The sequence below is a fragment of the Phascolarctos cinereus genome, unplaced genomic scaffold (assembly GCF_003287225.1).
Source record: "Phascolarctos cinereus isolate Bilbo 61053 unplaced genomic scaffold, phaCin_HiC Scaffold_726;HRSCAF=1367, whole genome shotgun sequence".
Classification (NCBI taxonomy): Eukaryota; Metazoa; Chordata; class Mammalia; order Diprotodontia; family Phascolarctidae; genus Phascolarctos; species Phascolarctos cinereus.
In genome coordinates, this window is record NW_027556098.1 from 82,670,428 (window position 1) to 82,690,915 (window position 20,488).

At 37.0% G+C, this 20,488-nt stretch overlaps 1 protein-coding gene across 10 annotated transcripts in view; it reads right to left on the minus strand.

Annotated features, from left to right (window-relative positions):
• Positions 1–20,488, minus strand: part of CNKSR2 (connector enhancer of kinase suppressor of Ras 2) — a 333,138-nt gene that overhangs the window by 37,453 nt on the left and 275,197 nt on the right. For 5 of the 10 annotated variants that reach the window (XM_078146630.1, XM_078146627.1, XM_078146631.1 and 2 more), the window contains 3 exons: positions 18,424–18,480; positions 17,790–17,890; positions 13,048–13,591 (listed from right to left, as the gene is read on the minus strand). In XM_078146630.1, the coding sequence (XP_078002756.1) occupies positions 13,048–13,591; positions 17,790–17,890; positions 18,424–18,480 (702 nt within the window). The remainder of the gene's footprint in view (positions 1–13,047; positions 13,592–17,789; positions 17,891–18,423; positions 18,481–20,488) is intronic. The other 5 variants (XM_078146628.1, XM_020989906.2, XM_020989905.2 and 2 more) reach the window with 1 other exon arrangement.

The window sequence follows — 20,488 nt, forward strand, 5'->3', positions numbered from 1 at the left end:
GCACTCTGGAAGAAAAGGAAACATTTGTCTCAATTATAATTGAGAATCCTGCCACACTACAGTGCTATAGGAGCAGAGGAAAAGAGGAGTATGAAGTGTGAAGCCCTACTGCTAAAAAGCATCATGTCTGGATTTGGTTTCTATCTAAGCTACCTGTAGAAGAGAAGTATAAATACACGTTGGGCTTATTAAAGAGTGAAACATAACAATTTGAAATAGAATTTAAAGTCCAATGGAATGAACAAGTCAGCCTTGTGTTTTGTCTTCTCTCATTAGGCTGTAAGCTCCTTGAGGGCAGAGGCTTTCTTCTTTTTTTTTCAGAATGTATCTACAGTACTTAGCACAGTGCTGGACACATAGTAGGTACTTAATAAGTGTTTAATAACTATTACTGACTGCTGACTTGTGGTAAAATATTTTCAAATTATGTTTAGATGATAATTAATAATCACATAGATGGTGAAATGGGTGAAATATGGTACTTGGAGTCAAGAAGAACTGAGTTCAGATCTGACCTCAGATACTTACTAGCTGTGATCCTGGGCAATTCACTTAACAGCTACCTGCCTCAGTTTCCTTATTTGTAAAATGAGGATAATGATAGAACCTACCTCCTAGGGATGTCATGAGGATCAAATAAATTAATGATTTTAAAGAGCTTTGCAAACCTCTAAGTGTTATATAAACACTTGTGATTATTGCTAACTATTATGGTGGAACTGAATATCTTCCTCAACTGGTGGGGAAATAGTTAATGGAGTCTTTAGCTACTTAAATATCCCTGGCAAAGCAGCCAGTCCAAGCCTTATCTGACTTACTATTGCATACACATTAAGTGTAATTTTTTATATCTTCTTTAGCTATAATAGCAATCTATATGTACCAAAGAATGAGTTCACATTCATGTTCACATTGAGATTTCCAATTACCAAAGGAAGATTTAATTATATTGATGACTCCCAAATTACTACAATAAGTCTATAGAATAACCTAGTAGAGAAAGATTTTCAACTAGTATAGTAGATACAAAGTAGTGTTTTCTGTTTAGTTCTTCATTAACCAGAAACTTAAAAGGAAGCAGAAAGCCACTCCTCCGGAACATTATTTCCAATACTTAAAAAAACCCAAACAAACAGTACAATGATTGGAAGGAAATAAACCAAAACTCAAACCATGCAGCAAGCAAGAAATGGCTTCTCTTTGGAATAGCCAATTTTTTCATACTTTTTAAGCTGTAGGATTCAGTGCTTCACAGAGGGCAGGGGTTTTTCAAGCACTGGATTTGTGGTGGGTATAGGGAATGCCCTCTACCATTATGGTTGGACAACTGCTCTAAAATTTATAGACTTAAAGAATTTCCTAGGGGACTGAGAGTTTAAGAAATTTGACTGAGGGGGGCAGCAAGGTGGTTCAGTGGATAGAGCATCAGCCCTAAAGTCAAAAAACCCGAGTTCAAAATCTGGCCTCAGTAATTTTCTACCTGTGTAACCCTGGGCAAATCACTTAACCCCGCTTGCCTCCAAAAAAAATTGACTAGGGTCACATAGTTAAGTATGTATTAAAGGCAGGACCTGAACCCTAGCCATCTTGATGTCAAGGCTGGCTCTCTTATCTACTATACCATGCTGCCTTATACGTATGCACTAAGTGCTTAATAATTGTTAAACTGAATTGAATTTGTGATGAAGACAAAAGGACAACAAACAAGCAAAGCAAAACACAACCATCTTTATTCCATGGAAACAATTTTTCAAAGATTTTCCTGTTCCATATCCTAAACTGATAGCTTAACTGACTATTTATGCTCACTGAGTTTTATATAAGGGACAGATTAGCCACATGAATTCAAACTGAAAAATATTTCTTTCTATTTCCTATTAACTTTTCAAAACTTGCAAATTCTAACAAATCCTCCCTTCTATGATTAAAAATGATCAACACTTTTGGAAAGAAGTTGTATAACTCCTTGTTCGCATTCATGTTAAGATATTTTTAGAGTATCGTCTCCTAGCTTCAAATCCTAAAATGTACAAAAATATATTATAGTCAAGAATATATTTACATGATGGATATGTATTGGGAAATTACTGTGGTATAAAAAAACCAGAAAGCATTAATAATACACTTAAGATGAATAAATACACAATGATATTTTTAAAGATATAACTTTAGTTATAAAAATATTTATTTTTCACAAGGCCTTTAAACTATTGACAAGGACCTTTCAATGTTTATTCTGTTCTGAGGCCTGACAGTAGGAAACAAAGGAAATGTAGAGCAACAGACATCTCAAAGACCCGGGAAAAAGAGGACATGGAAAATATATAAAATAAAAATAACATATATGGCACATTTTTTGCTTTCTATTTAATTGTCTAATTTCTGATAGGTAGTACTAGGAAATGACCCTGATTCTGATCTAGAGGAATGTACTAAACTAGACTGGTATAGGGGTATGGGTAGAAGGGGAGAGGAGGACACAGTGGTGGTGCTTATATACTTAGGGGGTCACCTGAAAATATAGTAAATCTCATTGGCACTGGTCACATGACATCGATGGCAAATGTAGCAATTTGTCATTGTACCTCTAGTGTCTAACGCACAGTAGGCACTTAAATTTTTGTGAAATGAATGAATGAATATACACTTGTCAATATTTCCCTGGTCAACAAGAAATGACAGTGGGTCTAGTTTAGGGTAGTGAGGGTACTCCCAGATATGTGTTCCCTACTTTCTTTTCCTCTTTCCTTCTCCACCTCCAATCCTAGGTCTTATGTTCTAGATTGAATGGTATAATTTGAAAGTATTTTAAAATTTTGAACCATAGAGATCTACCACAACCCTCTCCCAAAGCATGAATTCTATGCAACATATATATATTTTAAGGGGAGAATAGATTATGATTTATTTAGAATATTAGGATCATCTGGGTCTAAATCTCTACTCATTAGGTCTCAACAGAGGCACCTATTTTCAATTTAGCTGATATGGCCAGTCAAGAGAAAATTTCAATTCTAATGAAAAACAAAAATGAAAACAAACAAACAAACAAACCTAGTTGCATCCTTTCAGAATTACTCCTGACTGCCCTTGCTTCTCTCTCACTACCTTTATTTTTTAGGTTTTCAATGTTTTGCTGTCTTCACTATTTTACCTCTACATTCCTAAGCATTGTATTGTAACAAACCAAAACACCGTAACAAATGTATATAGGTGATTACTGATTTAATTTGGTGGAACTGTGATGTCGATGATGTAGGTACTTCACACCCACTCCCCCCCCCCCAGTGCAAATTTCAACCCCACCGTTCCACCTCTCATCCTGAGTGATCTCATCCATATTCTCTCAAAAAGGCACCACAGAAAGTCTATCCAAAACACTTATATGCCTTTCTCTAGAGACAGGAGTTCTTAACCTTTTGTGTGTCATGAGTCACTTTGGCAGTTTAATAAAGCCCCTTGACACTTTTCTTCAAATAATGCTTTTAAATACTTACAATAGAATACATAGGATTGTAAAGGAAACCAATGATATTGAAATAAAGTTATCACTGTGTAGACACACACACTTCACTCTATCTGTCTATCTACACTTGTAGTTCATGGACCCCAGGTTAAGAACCTTTGTTTTAGTTTCTAGGTCTTTGAAGCCTTGAGGGATTCCAGTTTTGTATTGGACAATCAAGTATTGTTCTTCACTGTTACAACATAACCAGCACACTTCCTTTTGTGATCATGAATTTTTTTTTCAGTGACGTCCTTAATAACACTTTTTGTATGCAAGTAAGCCACTGTATCTTCCATCAACTGTGTATTTTTCCATTGACTTTTGTTAATCATCTGCAGTTTAGATTCTTCAGAGATTGTGATGTTCTAGGATTTATACCCAATGAGCATCATCAGGAGAATATTAGTATAAAAATGTCAGTTTTGTATTAGGAAGTAATCTGGGATCACGGAAAAAGCTGCCCACTTCCTCAAATGCAATCTGCTCACTATCTTACACATATTTAATTATGTAACTGGCTCAATGTCTTTTTTGCAGTATTTATCCAGGATATATCTCTATGGGCTGTCCATTCAACTGCTTCTTCCAGTGTATTGGTAGGTGGACCTCATTTCAGTGATTATGGATCTCACTGTGGATGCCCTAGAATTCTGGTGTTGAGGCAATAAGAAATAAGGATGTTATCTGTGATTTTATTATTTCCTTAATCTCTTGTTTGCTGATTATATAGTGCTGATTACATAAAACCTCAGAGATTCATGCACCTATATGTTGATATACTTTTATAGTCCAGATTAACATTGCTAACTAAATACAGTCTAGTTTACTTAATTCAAGAATTTAGATTTTTTTGCTTCCCTCATCTTGTCAGGTCATATGCTTCAGACTGGGCTTTTGCTTTCTCTTAAATATTTATTAATCCTTTGATCTCATAGTTACTAGGTAATTCCATCAAAACTGAACATGAAATCATGAATTTCTGAGAGTTTATTTGTCCACAGGAATCATTAGATTAAGAAAAAGATAATCACAGATAGTATCTTTGTTTCTTACCTGAGCAAAAGTTAGAGAAGTTGAAATGATGATCATCTTGGTGTACGTATTATTATTCAGATATAGACAATGAATCTGCTAAAGTTAGGAGATCTGAGGGAAATCGGCAAAATGACTATATTGATTTGAGGGAGAATGGCTAATCTTTACAGTGTTCTGACAAGGTAAAACATACTGTTGCTGCTGAATTTGAATAGCTCTCCTTAAAAAAATAAACACATTGCATAAATTCTTTTCCTAGAATGGAGGAGGGTTTCTCATCCTACAACAGTAACTTTAATTTTGAGCCAGCCACCCAGGATGCTGGTGCTACTTAGCAGCATTTAGAGCCTTTTTTAAATGACCCTCTAAATCTGGGTTCATTATTTATTTATTAACACTTCTTTTGAGAATACGTTATTGATGGCAGCAGGACTGCTGGGTATTCACTGAGGTGCAGCTGAACCACTTCAGGCTGCAGTTTCATCACATTTCACAGACTAAGATGAACCTGGGTAAGGAATAGGATGGAAGATTTCCAAGGGAAACCCTGGGTGATGAGCCAAGTGCTACTAATGGTTTCAGAGCCATCTCTCCTCCTTCCTGAGAGCTAGTATGTTGTGGTAGAGAGAGAAAAACTGCCTAAATCTAGATTATGTGGGATCCCATTCCTACATCTGCCCGTATCCTGCTAAATATCACTTTGTTATTCTTGGCCCTATTTTCTTCATCTTTGAAATGGGAATAATGATAATAATTTTACAACCCCCTTAAAATGGACAAGAATGCTTTGAGCCTTAGAGAAAATATAGTACAAATTGTGTTGCAAAGGCCAGTTATTCTTGTTGCTAATATACCAGTTCTATGTGGCTATTTCCATCCCAAGGCATAATAAGCTACTGGAACATTTTGATAAAAAATAAAATCTAAATTTTTTTGACTTAACAATAATTTGTGATTTCAATAGTTTTAAGAGGGAAGGAATAAAATGACAAAGAATTAGCAACAGAAATAACACAGCTATTTCCCAGGTGGTATGCAACTGAGTCAAGTAGGCAATGAGGAGAGGGTTATATATTGTGTTATTCTGCATTACCATATATACAGAGACAAAGAGGAAGGGGAACTATGTGCAAAGATACATAGAAACAAACAAACAAGCCAAAAAACCCCCCTCCTTTTCAGCCCCTAGAAATTGGTTAATAATGCAAATTTAAAGTTAATTGAAGATAGGCTACATAATCAAGCTGATAACATTAGTTGTATCTTATTAGATGAACTGCTGGGCCGAACTAATTTTAAAAATAATGCAAATGCATCTTTTTTTCAAGCTCACTTTCTGTAGAAAATATGCATAGGCTGCATAAAAGAAAATCAGGCTAAACTATTTATTATAATAAGGATTCTTTCCTTTCTCTCTCTCCCTGTTTTCTTCCTTCCTTCCTTCCTTCCTTCCTTCCTTCCTTCCTTCCTTCCTTCCTTCGCTAACATTAATGCTTAGTAATTCATATCTCATTTTTGGTTTCTGATAAGTATATACAAAATTCATATCTGCATTGAAAGACTATAAAAATTGCTCAATAATTAATAGGATAGTTACTTCACCATTAATTCTTTTCTTATGTGATTTATTTTTATGACCAATCGGGTTGGGGCTCAATACATTTTAAAAAGGCTAAATCTATTATAGAAAATACTTTCCCATAAAAAGTAAACATCTTGCCTTTGTCTTCAAGTTCCCTTGATTCTTTTCTTTTGCCAGCATCTCAGACTTCTTTTTCTCTGTAAGCTCTTATGCCCCTCTTCATTTATTCCCTTCAGCCCACTACTATTTCTCTAAAAGCTGTGATTATCCCCATCCAAATACTATCTTCAGATTCTAACCTAAAGAATGATTTCACATGGTTGTGCTAGTACTCTCCTCTCAAATAACAAAAAGTGGTGGGATCTGCTGCCATGCTTGGCAATGACTTTCTCCCTGCCCTGGTTTGGCTGCCTCTTTCTCTTCATAGCAATTCCACATTCATAGAATAATTTCACACTGCCTACCTGCTAAGTTACATTCTTCTCCTTCTCCCATTTATCTTGCATTGAATTCAAAGATTTGCTAGAGAATTCCCCCAGTGCCCTCAAAATGGCTAGAGTTGGCTAATGTTCATGCAGACTTCCACCCACTGTAGTGGTATAGTCATCATGCCCTTCCTTCATTGGCTGTCGGCCCAGATAATTTAAACGATAGTGCAGTAGATTGAGACACTCATCTAACTTTGAATTCTGAGCTCCTCCAACAGTTCAATTCTACACAAAGAACTTTAGGTCATAATTATTTTTCCACAGATATATTTTTAAACATAGTTATCTGGGAACATCTCTCATTCCCAGATCATCCATAAACACACCAGATTTTATTTTGCCAACCGCATTCATTCATTCATAGAACTGGCTATTACACAAAGGCAATACATATCTGCAGTTTTTCCAATTAGTTTTCATTTGAACCAAGCTGAAGCTAAGTATGAATTAAAAAAAAGGCCTACTATCTGGTAATCTCTCCCGCTCTACTGGCTCCTTTCCTTCTACCAATGAAGATACACTCAGTTTTCCGCTATCTTCGCTCCTTCCTTTGTCCCCAAGAGACTTCCCTTGACTCTTCAAATGGTCATTCTACATATTTTCATCTCTTCATTGTTAACTTTTAGAAAGAGTAGTCTTTATTCACGGACTCTACTTTTTATTAAACATTGTTTCCTTGGAGTGGCAAAACGGTACAATGGAAAATAATTTGGCTTTATAGTAAGACCTGGGTTCAAATATCATTTCTGACACTGCTTGTATAAGGAGTCAGTGTGGTGTGTGGGAAAAACCTTAGCTCTGGAGTCAGAAGACCAAAGTTCAAATTCTGCATCAGACACTACTTATGTGACCTTATGGAAGTTATTAATCTCCCAAGGCCTCAGTTTCCTCATCTTTAAAAGACAGCCTCTGAGGAAGGCTCAAGATCTATAAACCCTTGTGCTCTACTTCCAACCCCAACAATCTTGGATATGGTTCTTTCCAAGGTCACCAGGAAATCTTTAATTATCAGATTTAATGTCCATTCATTCTCATCTTCCTTGCCTTTTTGCAGCACTGAATCTGTTCTATACCCACTTTCTCTCCTTGAGGATATTTTCTCCTACTCTACAATCTCATTCTTATCTCTATGTATTTGAAGAAGACATTTCCTGTGCTGGGAATATGCTTGTTTCTCGTCTCTGTTGAAATCTTTGTCTTCAATCAATCAACCAATCAGCTATTTAATAAAGCATTAATAAATCACCTACAAATGGCCAGTTAGGCCTTGTGGATATGGACAACAGTGAAACTGTCCCTGCTGTCAAGGAACTCACCTCAGGTATCACCTTTACCTCCTTAAATTTTCTCATAGAACTTTGTATTTCTCCTTTGCCTTTAAGACATTCTATCTGGTATTATTCTTATTGGTTTCTATATCTCATTCCTACTATTAAATGGTATCCTTCTTGTCTGCAGGGAATGATTCTTTTTTATCTTTATAGCCTGTATCTAGTACATTTTCTTATACAAAATGGCTGCTTATTAATCTTAACTGAATTGAATCATAGGCTGCTGAAATGAGGCACATTCTATCTGTGCTGGGTAAATGAAAATAGTGATAAAGTGAGAGTAGGAATGAGATGCTACCATAATTGCCACAGGAAAATTCAGTGAAAAGATTTGAAAAAAGCTTTAAAATGTTTAAAATATTATACAAGTAGCATCCAGTGATAATGGTAATAGAAATACCTGACTTTTCCAAGTAAACGTTAGTAGGTTTACAAAGTGCATGACACAAAGACTATTTCAGAGTGGTGACTGATATTGCCTGAAGTTTGCTCTTGTGTAAGAGAGGCTGCATAGTAGAATGGACAGAAAGCTGGCTTTAGAAGCAGGAAGACCTGTTCACATCATGCAACTCACATGCAGCCCTGCCTTGATGTGATGCTGAGCAAGTCAGTTAATCTTTTAGTGTTCTAGGTACCACTCTAAGCCAATAAGTTAGAGAAAAGATATGACCTTCATTGGAGAAGAGAATGTCCTTATCTGGGACTTCCCTATACAATGAAATCACAGATCCAAGTTCTATCTCCTAACCCTATGCATTTATAATATGTTTCGTGTATTCATTCTGTGATTATTCTTGATAGACACGAGCTGTTGTACCACATACTTTCGATTAATGGAAGTGTTATGAACAGATATACCCTTATGAGCTCCTGTTGAAACTAATGGGGATTAAACTTTATTACTTTTCTTCCCCAGTGATGGTATGATGCAGGCTGGTTAGATAAACTGCTCTACCCAAAGGCAGAGGAGAGATTGGGGTATGGAGATAACAGATAGAAGAGTAAGACATGAATATCTATCAGTACAGACCCTAACTCCATCTCTGTGTTTAACCTAATCTGACGCACTCATGTTTGGAGTATTAAAAGGCAACTGTTATTTGCTCAGTCCAGCTTAGAAGATTCAGCTCCCTTTGTCTGTGTAATTGTAAAACTGTATAACCTCTTATGCCTATGGGCCATCCAGAACAAGTTGGTGGTCTGGGCCAAGTCATATTAGTAATCCAAGATTCAGAAACACATTTATGAGACTATAGTTCTCACTATAGCCAAGCAGACATTCAGGATGGGAGAGAGGTGGGGGTGTACATGTCTTCTTGTACCCTTATTGTACAAGTATGTCTATTTGGCTTGTATATTACTCAGTAAATCCAGAAGTTATCTTAAAGTGGGTATGATTATGTGTTTACTCCTCAAGTTCCCAAACCTGACTACCCTGTGGTGATATACACCCAAACACTTCATCTATTAAATGAGTCTTTTCAGAGCCCAAAATAATAACTGCTCACCTGTATATGTTTAGCATCACCCATTTCAAACCAACATCAACTACAGCAAATTAAAACTAGACTTGGAGCTGAACACCTCAATTTTAAAAGAAGATGTAAAGCAGATTTGTAATTTATGGGAACACAGAACTGAAGGCCAAAATCTTGCAAAGCAACATATACACAGGCTCTTTAGCATTTTAACACAACTGGAATATAATTTGGATTGTGGATTTGGGAAGTTGTGTTTTGTCAAGCTTGCATAATCACTACAACTCTTTTATTGCCATCACAGTCTGTTCAGTTTAGAAGACTGTGCCAAATTTCCTACTTTTATTGTCTGGACTGAATTCAGGATTTTTTTTTTTTTTTAAGGCAATTGGGGTTAAGTGACTTGCCTAGGGTTACACAGCTAGTAAGTGTCAAGTGTTTGGTCTGAGGCCAGATTTGAACTCAGGTCCTCCTGACTTCAGGGCTGGTGCTCTAGCAGGAAAATATTTTGAAGTGGAGGAATTAAATCTATTTTCTCTATGAGTCTGCATCTGATTGATAAAATTTCACTGTGGCGGGTCAATTCAAGTACTGGTTCCAAACAGGACAGAAGCAGCATGTTATTAAGATGTGTTTGCTATCCACCAACTACATGCTCAGAATTATACCCTTTATTTAGTAGAACATAGGAAGGAAATACAAGATAGGACCTGATAGGTATAGTTTCTACAGGCAAGAACCTTTTTATAGATGTGAGGCTGTTTGAGTAAATGATCTAGGTGTTAGGATCCTCTTGGTAACTTAATTAAAACAACAATGACAGCAACAATAAAATTAGCTAACATTTATATAACATTGAAGTTTATAAAGAGCTTTACAATTATTACCTCATTTGAGCCTCACAACAACCCTGTGAGTTAGGTACTATAATTATCACCATTTTACAGATAAGGAAACTGAGGCCTAGAGAGGTTAAGCAGTTTGTCCAAGATCATACAGCTAATAAGTATCTGAAGAGGATTCAAAATCAGGTCTTCCTGACACCAAGTCTAGAACTCTATCTTGTTGTAGTGTCTAGCTGCTTCTATAAATGTACACAGCATGCCTTAACTAAACTCAAAAGATCACGTTTGGATCACTGGCTATAAGAATTCTATTTTCCCATTCATCAAATGGCACACACACATCTCTAAAGAAGAGAAATAATATGGCAAAAGGAAGGCAAACACATTCTATTATTTATCAAGTCTTCTGGCATGAAATAAATTTCAGTCAGGAGGAGTTTGGAGCTACCTTGAGATAACAGGTAGCAACTTCCATAGAAAAGTATACATTATCCAGATCCGGTCTGTGCCTTGGGAATAGTCAATGGCAGAGCAGGGATGCCAAAGCAATTCTATCAAACCACATTCCCCATTAGTAAGGAACATATGAAAAGGCACAGACTGTTCCACGTTATTTAATCACAAAGACAAAATGTACAGTGTGAAACCAACCAATATGCTTTACATGACCAGCCTGTTGTATAACGCTGCAGAAAGGGGGAGAGAGAATTGTGCTAAATGAGTGGCTGCTTCCAAATCAGCGACCTACTCAACTCATGTGGGAACTTACAAAGTTGATCCAAAGAGGCATCTATATGACTATAAAATAAATGCACTCCACCAGAAAAATACCAAAGACCACTAAGTGGCTGACAAAAGAAAAGCCAAAAGCAGCAGAAGGAGCCTGAGAACAGTTGAAGGCGCTCAAGGAAAGGTAAACCTGGCTACTTTGGAGAATGTTCAGTTGAAAAGCTGATAAAATAGAACAAAAATACATCATGCTACTTCTTTCTTTCTGCTTCATGTTCCCAGCCTTACACATTGCATTGGCAAGAGATTATTAGATGCTTAGCCTAAAAGATCATTTAATCTTCAAAGACTTCTTAGCTGTATTAATAATGAGGAAATAATTTCTGGACACAATTCAGTTCAATAGACTATGCCTGGTTTTTAATGCCACTTAAAATTGATAAGAACCTAATGAAAAAATATCCACTGCATGAAAAACAAAGAAAAAAACCCCAAGTAACACAATAATAGTTGCTTGGCACTCTGAATGAAATTGAAAGAACCAAAAGGGACTTTCTAATTCCTTGTTCAGTACATTTTAAGGTATTTAAAATAATTTTTACAATAATTTTAATATTAAAATTTATCTGATCTTTTATTTTGGAACTTGAACCTGTAGTTGGCTTGTGCGCCCCCCCCCCCATCAGAGTCTTCCTAAATAGTTTTGGACTCTAATGCTGTGTCTATGGAGTGTTAAGCAAGTAGGAGGGAGAGCAATGGCAGAAGAACTGTCTTCTTCAGGCACAGTGGAAACCATCATGATGCTACTTTGGGGAAGAGTCACCTTATAGGAAACCTTTGTTATATGGATTCTTATTATGTGTGATTGTTATGCTTTAGGGAATGTGAGTTAATTCAGTCTATATTCATACAAAGGTCTCTGTGAAAACAGGGATTGATTATTTTTACAGATCAGCTTCAAAACAAGTCCTATAGTATTATTTAAAATGTTAAACTTGAAATGTACTAAGTAGAAAGCAATTGATTGACCTGTCAGTAGATGCTGGCTTTGAGTTGCAGCTATTTTTCTAGCGGGGCAATAGTTTTGTGCTGAATTAGCCCACTATCCTTTCTTCAAGTGTAAATGAGAATTCCACACTTGCAAGATGGGCAGCTGGGTATGGCCTATGGCATATACATCCCACACAGTAACAAAATTACCTGGTTCTTTGGGGTGCCAAACCCATGGGTGTGGTTTAACCTTGGCCAAATTAAACTGTTGTTTATGTGAAAAGGGAGCAGATCACAGGAGCAATCTGCAAAGCACATTTACACTTACTGGGCTATAAACACCATGAGGGAAGGAGCCACATCGTATCTAAACTTTGTATCTATCCCAGTACCTAGATTAGTATTCTGCAAAGAGTAATCATATGAAAAGTGCTTGCGGCATGAAGAATAGGAAGGGACTATGGGTAGGATGGTTACTTGGAAACCAAATTTATCTATATCTATATCTACATTTATATGCATATAAATGTAGATGTATACATAAAGATATTTACAATTCACAGGAATATTATGGGGAAATTTTCTTCTAATGAAAATTGTCTCTGCGATTTCTTTCTTTGAATTCTCTGAGAGAGAATTAAAGTGATAAATAAAACATCCTTTACTTCTTCAATTGAAGCTATTCTTATTCCACCTTTAAAGGATTTGTGATGTCTTAATAAAACCATGGGCTAAAGGGATAAGTACACATGTGGGAACCACAGTGAATGAGTGAACAAATAAGAAATTCCAGTGGCCTTCTTAGAAGCAACACTAGTAGACAGGAAAAAAGACTTATTTGCTGTAATTGTTGATTTTTGAGATTGAAGCTACATTTCTCTTAATTTCCCTCAAATTACTAAAATACTGAGAACAGGCCACCAAAGAATACCTAATTCCTTATACGATGAGATCCAATATTTTAAGGGGAAAAAAACGGAAAAGAAATTCTATTAAAATAAACTTTTGGAAAGGTTAAGACTTTTAATATAAAAGGTAAGCAATTGAACAAATATACTTACTTTTGTCCCCTATGTTTTCTCCTGCAGCTTCCCCCTCTTCATCCTCCTCCTCTTCGTCCTCCTCTACCTCTGTCTGCTGTGCATCCTCTGGCTGGTCACACACGCTGATCGGTGCATTCAGGCAGCAGTGACTGAACCCGCTATCCCGGGGGAGAGTAAAACTGCGAGGCTTGCCCCCATTTCCATTCAACACCTGCATTCTCTCCCCCTCCAAGGGATATGGCCCATAGTGATCCTGCAGGTGGCATTTTTGAGTTGGAAGGGTCGACTGCCGCCTGTGCTCTGGGGAGATGACGGCTGAGTCAGAGAATACCGAGTCCTCCAGGGGGAGAGTCTGAAGGTAGTGCAATCCTGAGCTGGTCAGGGGTGTCTCGATTAAATCCTGCCAGGACCTTCGCTGACTGGCCGTCTTGCGGATGGGGGAGGCTGCACTGCTCCCAACCACTTCTTGGCGGAATTCTTCATGAGAGGACTGTGACTGAGAGGTCTCGGTAGAGGAGAGCCGACTGTGTTTGGGTTCCACGTATGGACTGGCACAGCTCATCTGTGGAAAGATTGTATTTGATCAATTTTCGTGGAAATAGTGCACACCATTCCACCATTGCGGAAAATACGTTTGGTGATCACCAGACACTAGAACTGATGTATTTAAGTGGACAAACTTGCTAGCAAGCTTAATCACCGCTAGGGTTATTCTGAAACCTCAACATTTATCTGCTTGTACTTGGCTTTCCTTTCCATATCTGTGATCCAGGACCCCAGCTTTTCTGCTGTTCCTCGAACATGGCGCTCTATTTCCTTTCTCTGTCCCTATGTTGTTGCCTTCACCTCTCTCCTGGTTTCCTTCACATCTTAGCTTAAATCTTACCTTTGCAGGTGGCCTTTCCTGGTCCCCACTTTCCCATACTACTAGGGACTTCTCTATGCCACTTAGAATGTATAAATCTCATATGTGCAATTGTTTTGTGGTGTCTCCTCTATTCGAATAAGAGCTCTGTGAGGGCAAAGACTGGGTTAAAAAGGTTCTCTTTGTATTGCTGTTAGTTAGCACAGTGCCTGGTACGTAATAAATGCTTGTTGATGACTAGCATCCAAATTGCACTGTGATTGACGTGAATAGGGAAGCATTAAAATGAAGTCATGGTAGGTTTTCATTTTTTTAAAAAATGAGAAAATATTAAATGGAAAAACTGACAGTAACAAATTACGAGGTTAAACATTTAAACTGCTTACATTAAAAGAAAAAAAGTTTGCAGATGAAATTGAAGCTAAAAATAAAAAAATATATTCTAGAGTACCTTTAAGTGGCATTTAAGGCTCACTTATAGACCCTAATCAAAATATGTATATAATTATAAAGAAAATACTATAACATTTATTAGAATCATTGACTTGGTTATCCCAAATGCCACAGATTTAAAAAAAAATTATATCAAGCCCACAAATGCTTAATCAATGCAAAACCCCCGCTTAAAAACTTTATGCAACCTGGGGAAAACAAGTCTAAAATATAACAGAATATTTTGTTCCTCTATTAGCAAGTTTCTTTTTTTTATTTTTTTACAGACCCTGTAGAAAATCTGCCATAGCCTTTTGCTTGGTGAGTCCTCACACTGAATATGTTTTCCAGGGAAAGAAAGCATTGACAGAGTTACTTCTTAATGGATGTTGTGTCTAGCATATGCTTAGATACATGCCCATTGCAGATAAATCCAATCTTTTTATTACAGGAATAAAAGATGGAAATTTACAAGTGACAGCACAGTTCCTTGGCAGGAAAATCTAACTCTAAAGTTAAGAGGTCCATGTAAACCCTCCAGTTGTTATCAAACCCTGATTTGATATGGTTGGTTACCTGCTTTAAAAGGTTTATTTTTCTAGAAGGTCAGTTTAGTAAGTTTTGCTATAATTAAGGCCAGGGCAGACTGGGTCGAGGTATTCCTGGCCCAATGGAGTTCTAAGAGTGCTTTGGGGTCCTCTGGCTAGAGTTGTGTAGAGAGGGAAGGAGATAGCACAGGACATTTTCTCCAAGCAGCAGGTATTTGCTTTCCTTCATGTTAAACTATGATATGCATCACTGGCTTCTGAAATTTTAGGTGTCATTGTATTCAGTGAGCCATTTTAACAGGGCTAGGGTTGTTTTTTTCACCCTCTTCTTTTGAAATAATAATTTGAAATACCTTGAAATAATAGTTCTTGAAATAGCATTATATTATGCAAATAGCGGAGAAATATGATTAGTTGCATCCTGCCACTTAATTCATCATTTTATAACTGACACCATTGTCATTGTGCCATCTTAGCCAACTCTAATAATTTATGAAGTGTGTTTTTATAGGAATGAGAGGAAATCAGTCCATCAAGTCAAGTCAGCAAGCACTTATTAAGTGCTTTCTATATGCCAGCTCCTTTGCTAAGCTCTGCTATAGTGTTAAGTATGTTTATTAAATCACAGTTTTCCTTCTACTTGGTAGAAGTCTCAGCTGCTCTTCTTTTTCAGCACCTCCCTTTTTAGAAAGTCTCCAGGGGTAGTGCCAAGGTTCCACTGGGTAGGCCAATGCTGCCAGGTTAATTTAATTACTGTCCTGATTTTCTCTGTAGAGGATTATATATCATTGATGGAGACAATGGATCTTTATGGCTAAATAAGCTACTGTTAGTAAACAGAAAATAACTATTAGCCAATTCATTAAATATGGTCTAGTTAGCAGTTCATTTGTTACTGTAAGTAACCTGATTGGTTCATGACGACTGTCACTACAGTGATCAAAGAAGAGGCTCTGCTAGTCATTTTAAGAGTATATAATTCACATATACTTGGAAATTTGAGCATATATCCCTTATTGATTTATATGCAAAAAGTGGTAGAAATACACGTATGATTGAAAAGAAAAAGGCCCCAGAGAATAGGCCCCAGAGAATTGCCCATGATACATATTTTCCTCCTATCAGTAGAGTGGCGGGGGATTACAGAAGCAGAATGTTGCATACACAATCAAACAAGGCTGTTTTCTCAGTCAGTTTTGCACAGCTGCTTTTTCCTTGTTATAAGAGGATTATATTGGGAAATAACCATATTTTTCTTTTGAAAAGGGAGCAGTAGGCCAAATAAGTTTGGGAACTTCTGGTCTAGAGAAAGACACGAGTAAGAATTACATACGATGAGAAACTGTGAATGGTTTATATAATCTGCAATGCTTCTCACATAGCAAGCATTTATTAATTGATTGGTTTGGGATCCCAGGTCAACTGCAGAAGTATGCCTTATTGAAAGACAATACTAATTGTATTAAACTAAGGAGCCTTAATGAGTAAGCAGTAACTAGGAGTGATCGTTCCTTGTTCATGCTTGGATATTATGAAGATTATGGTATTTGTGGTAACTATGAGTCAAGAATTCTAATAATCAAACATGCGATTTTCCTTAGTTTATGATTATAAACATATTTTGACCAAGACCTGTAAAATGATCCTTAAATGCTATTTAGAAGCACTTCAATATTCAGAGTCATGCTGTGGAGAGGAGGGAGAAATATGATAGCTGCATCCTGTCACTTAATTCATCATTTTATAACTGACACCATTGCCTGTTACTGTGTAAACTTAACCAACTCTAATAATTAATTTATGGGGAAATTTTCATAGGAATGAGAGGAAATCACCCCTCAAGTCAAATCAGCAAGCATTTATTACTTTTGTATTTTTAGTCTTCCAGGGCTTTAATTTCTTCAGGGAACAAGCAGACTGGATGATGTCTGAGGTTGCTTCTGTGTGATTCTATGTGCTTTTATGTCTAATTTCTTACGGGTAGATACATATAATGTCTGTATCGAACATATGTTGTGTCTGATTCAGGCTTCAATTTAATGTATATGTTTTGATATTATTTTGAATGCTCCCAAATCCAGGCAAGTGTTTGGTTTATTGCTTTACAGAACTTATTTGGCCTCATGATATTTGTTTCACAGTTGTGAGTACATATACATAATTCCTAAGATACATTTGGATCTTTTTTTAATGAGAATTTTTTTGAGGATAGAATCATACTGAAATACCACAAATCTACAACCAAGCGTCTGCTATTTGTTGTAGAATATCTGAATACATTAAGCCTGGACACCTCATAAAAATGTTTGAAGTGCAAAATACATGCAAACACTTGTAAGGAAAATTTTAGATTTTTTAAAAGGCATTTTTACCTTGCATATTTTCTTTTTAATCACTACCAGAAGTGTTTTTTAACTTGATATTTCCACACTTGTTAAAATCCAATGCTATCCTAGCAATTTTTCTTCGAAACATGATCCTCCTCCTAGTCATTTCTGAGTCTTCCCTCTCCTTTGCCCCCCCCCCCCATATTTGATTAGTTGCTAAATCCTATTGACTCTGGGTCTGCAACATCTTTACACTTTATCTTTTTCTCTCTATTCATACAGCCACCAACTTAACTCAAATTTTCATCACCATCATCTGGACTGTAGGAGTAGCCTGGCAAATGCATTGTATTAGTTGCTTAATGGTACATATTTTTTGCCCTCTTGGTTTTAGATCTTAACTTTCTTCTTATCTGAGGATGCTAAACTCTGATTGTGTTTTTCAGTCATCATCATCATCACCACACCACTACCACCACCACCACCACCACCATTACCACCATCATCATCATTATCTTTTGACTTGAAGAAATTCAGCTTAATGCAGCTGCTCTTATACTGAAAAGCAAATTTCTGTTGCTCACTTACTGAAGGAGGTCTTGGATATGTATCATAAGGGGGTGGGGGACTGTCTTGTTTGGGTGTCGAGGGAGTGTCTGCTTCTTCCTTGTCACTCTCACTCCAGTAATCTAAAAAATCACACACACAGACCATTAGAATATAGAAAAAAAAACCTTCCAGGTAAAATTTTCAAATATACACTCCTATCTGAATATAACAAACGGAAGGGTCATATCAAAAAGCTATTTCCTTTTGATAGAGTCAGTTCAAGGTGACTCTTTTCTCAAAGAGAGTAACTGTCTGTCCCCCTGGTTCTGGGGAGTACTGCAGAGTCCATGCTGAAGTTTATTTTAGGGTGGCCTAGGTTCCAAGCTGAGGCATTTCACATCTTGATGAATCAGGTCACCGGATATTATTTTTTCAGTTATACCATTCTACCATAAAAATGGAGTGATTACAGACGAACATGCTGCATATGCACACACATGCTGGAGATATTCATACAAAGAGCTCAAAAAAAACAATGCTGAAAATTCTTTTCACTGCCTTCAATGGACTGGTTATCTAACCAACCCTGTTTCCAGAGTCATGCTGACATCAGTCGCCATGACACCATACTCCCACCTCTATTTTGAAACACACGGCAATCACTGATACTTGCCAAATGAAAAAGGGCAAATCTGCCGGTGTGGGCTGGAAGTTCCAGACTTCCAGAATTCTGTTAAAAGGAAAGAAAATGTAAGCTGGTAGACAAAATGACTTGGCAGATCCTGCATTTTTTTTTTTTGGTGGTGGTGGGCAACCCTGAGAGATACATTAAGATTAAGCCAAAAGTAGCAAAATAGGTGCATAATTGAATGCTTCATGAATATCTCACTCCCAATCCCCACCCCCAACCAGTGGGTGAATGCACAGTGTAGGAAAATCCAGTAATTTTATCCAAACCAATGGATTTGGTGGAACAGAGGGGAGGCTAAGGTTTTCCTTCTTTCTTCCTTTTCTTTCTTCCTTTTCTTTCTTCCTTCCTTCCTTTCTTTCTTTCTTTCTTTCTTTCTTTCTTTCTTTCTTTCTTTCTTTCTTTCTTTCTTTCTTTCTTTCTTTCTTTCTTTCTTTCTTTCTTTCTTTCCCTTTCTCTCTCTCTCTCTCTCTCTCTCTCTCTCTCTCTCTCTCTCTTTCTTTCTTTCTTTCTTTCTCTCTCAGTCTCTCTCTCTTTGTATTTGCCTGATAGAACCTCAATTTCCCATTGGACAGATAATCTGCAATAACTTTTGTCCACATTAGAAATTCCACTTCTTTTACCAGATCCTCTTATTAGCTTTATTTATGCTCTGTTTAACCAAAGAACAAGAATTTATACTTAACAAAATTTTAAATCTTTGATGTTTTTCTCTACCTTACTCATATCCAGTCAGTTTTCAAGTCTTAAAAAAATTCCATCTCAGAAATATGTATGTTTGCATATGTCCCCTCATCTGTAGTCCCACTGGCCGTGATCCTAGTGCAGGCTCTTATTACCACCTTCCAGGACTATTGAAATAGCCTCCTAGCTAACTTTCCTACTTCCTCTTTGTCCTCCAATCCATCCTTCACACTGCTTCCAGACTACTCTTTTTGCATAGATTTTGTCTTGTTATTTCTTTGCTCAACAATCTTCAGTGACTCCCTATTGCCTACTAAGTACAGGTCAAAGTTCTTTGACAGTCATTCAAGGCATTGTACAATTCGATTCAATGTGACAGACATTTATCAAATGTCTAATATGTGTAAGGGAAGCTAGGTGGCACAGTGGATAGAGCATTGGACTTGGAATTAGGAAGACTCATCTTCTGAGTTCAAATCTGGCCTCAGACCCTTATTATCTGTGTGACCTCGGGAAAGTCACTTAACCGTGTGTGCCTCAGTTCCTTATCTGTAAAAAATGGCCTGGAGAAGGAAATGGCAAACTACTCTAGGATCTTTGCCAAGAAAACCCCAAAATGGGTCATAAAGAGTCAGACACAACTGAATAACAACAATAACAGCAACAACAACATGTATAATGCACTGTGCTTTGTGTTTAGGACACCGGTAAAAACCCCACCTTTAAGGAGCCTAATCTCATATCTTTCCATATTTTCCCTACAGATCAACTGGACTACCCCCTGCCCTCCAAATGCAATCTGTATTTTTCTGCCACTCCTGCTTTTTCCTATGCTTAAAATACTCTCCCTTCTCCTCTTATATGGAATTCCTAACCATCCCAGTTCAAAAGCTAAATCCTACATAAAGCTTTCTTGTTTTCTCGATGATGTCCTTCCCCTTTTGACCTCACAGAGTACTTTGTTCTATACCTCTCCAATTCCCCTAACAAGACTATAAGCTTTAGGATGGCAGACAGAGTGTGTTAACTAAACTTTCTTTTTTTTTTCTTTTCTTTTTTTTTAACTAAACTTTCTATCTCCTTCACCTAGCTCAGAGATCACACATAGTATCTGCTTGATGAGTGAGAGTTTGCTGAATGATTCAATTTGCATCAATCCCTGAAATCTAAAATGTGTGTCTTATTGTGCATCAAGATAACAAGAATATCCTAATGATGTGGACCCCGTATTAGTCTCCAATTCTCCCTCCTCATACTAAAAGTCTCTAACGAAAGTGAACAAAAATGACTTGGCATTGGAGGAATCCATTAGGCTACAGTCCTATACCAAGGTTCGGGGAGAAAGGAAGATATGTAGGACCAAAAT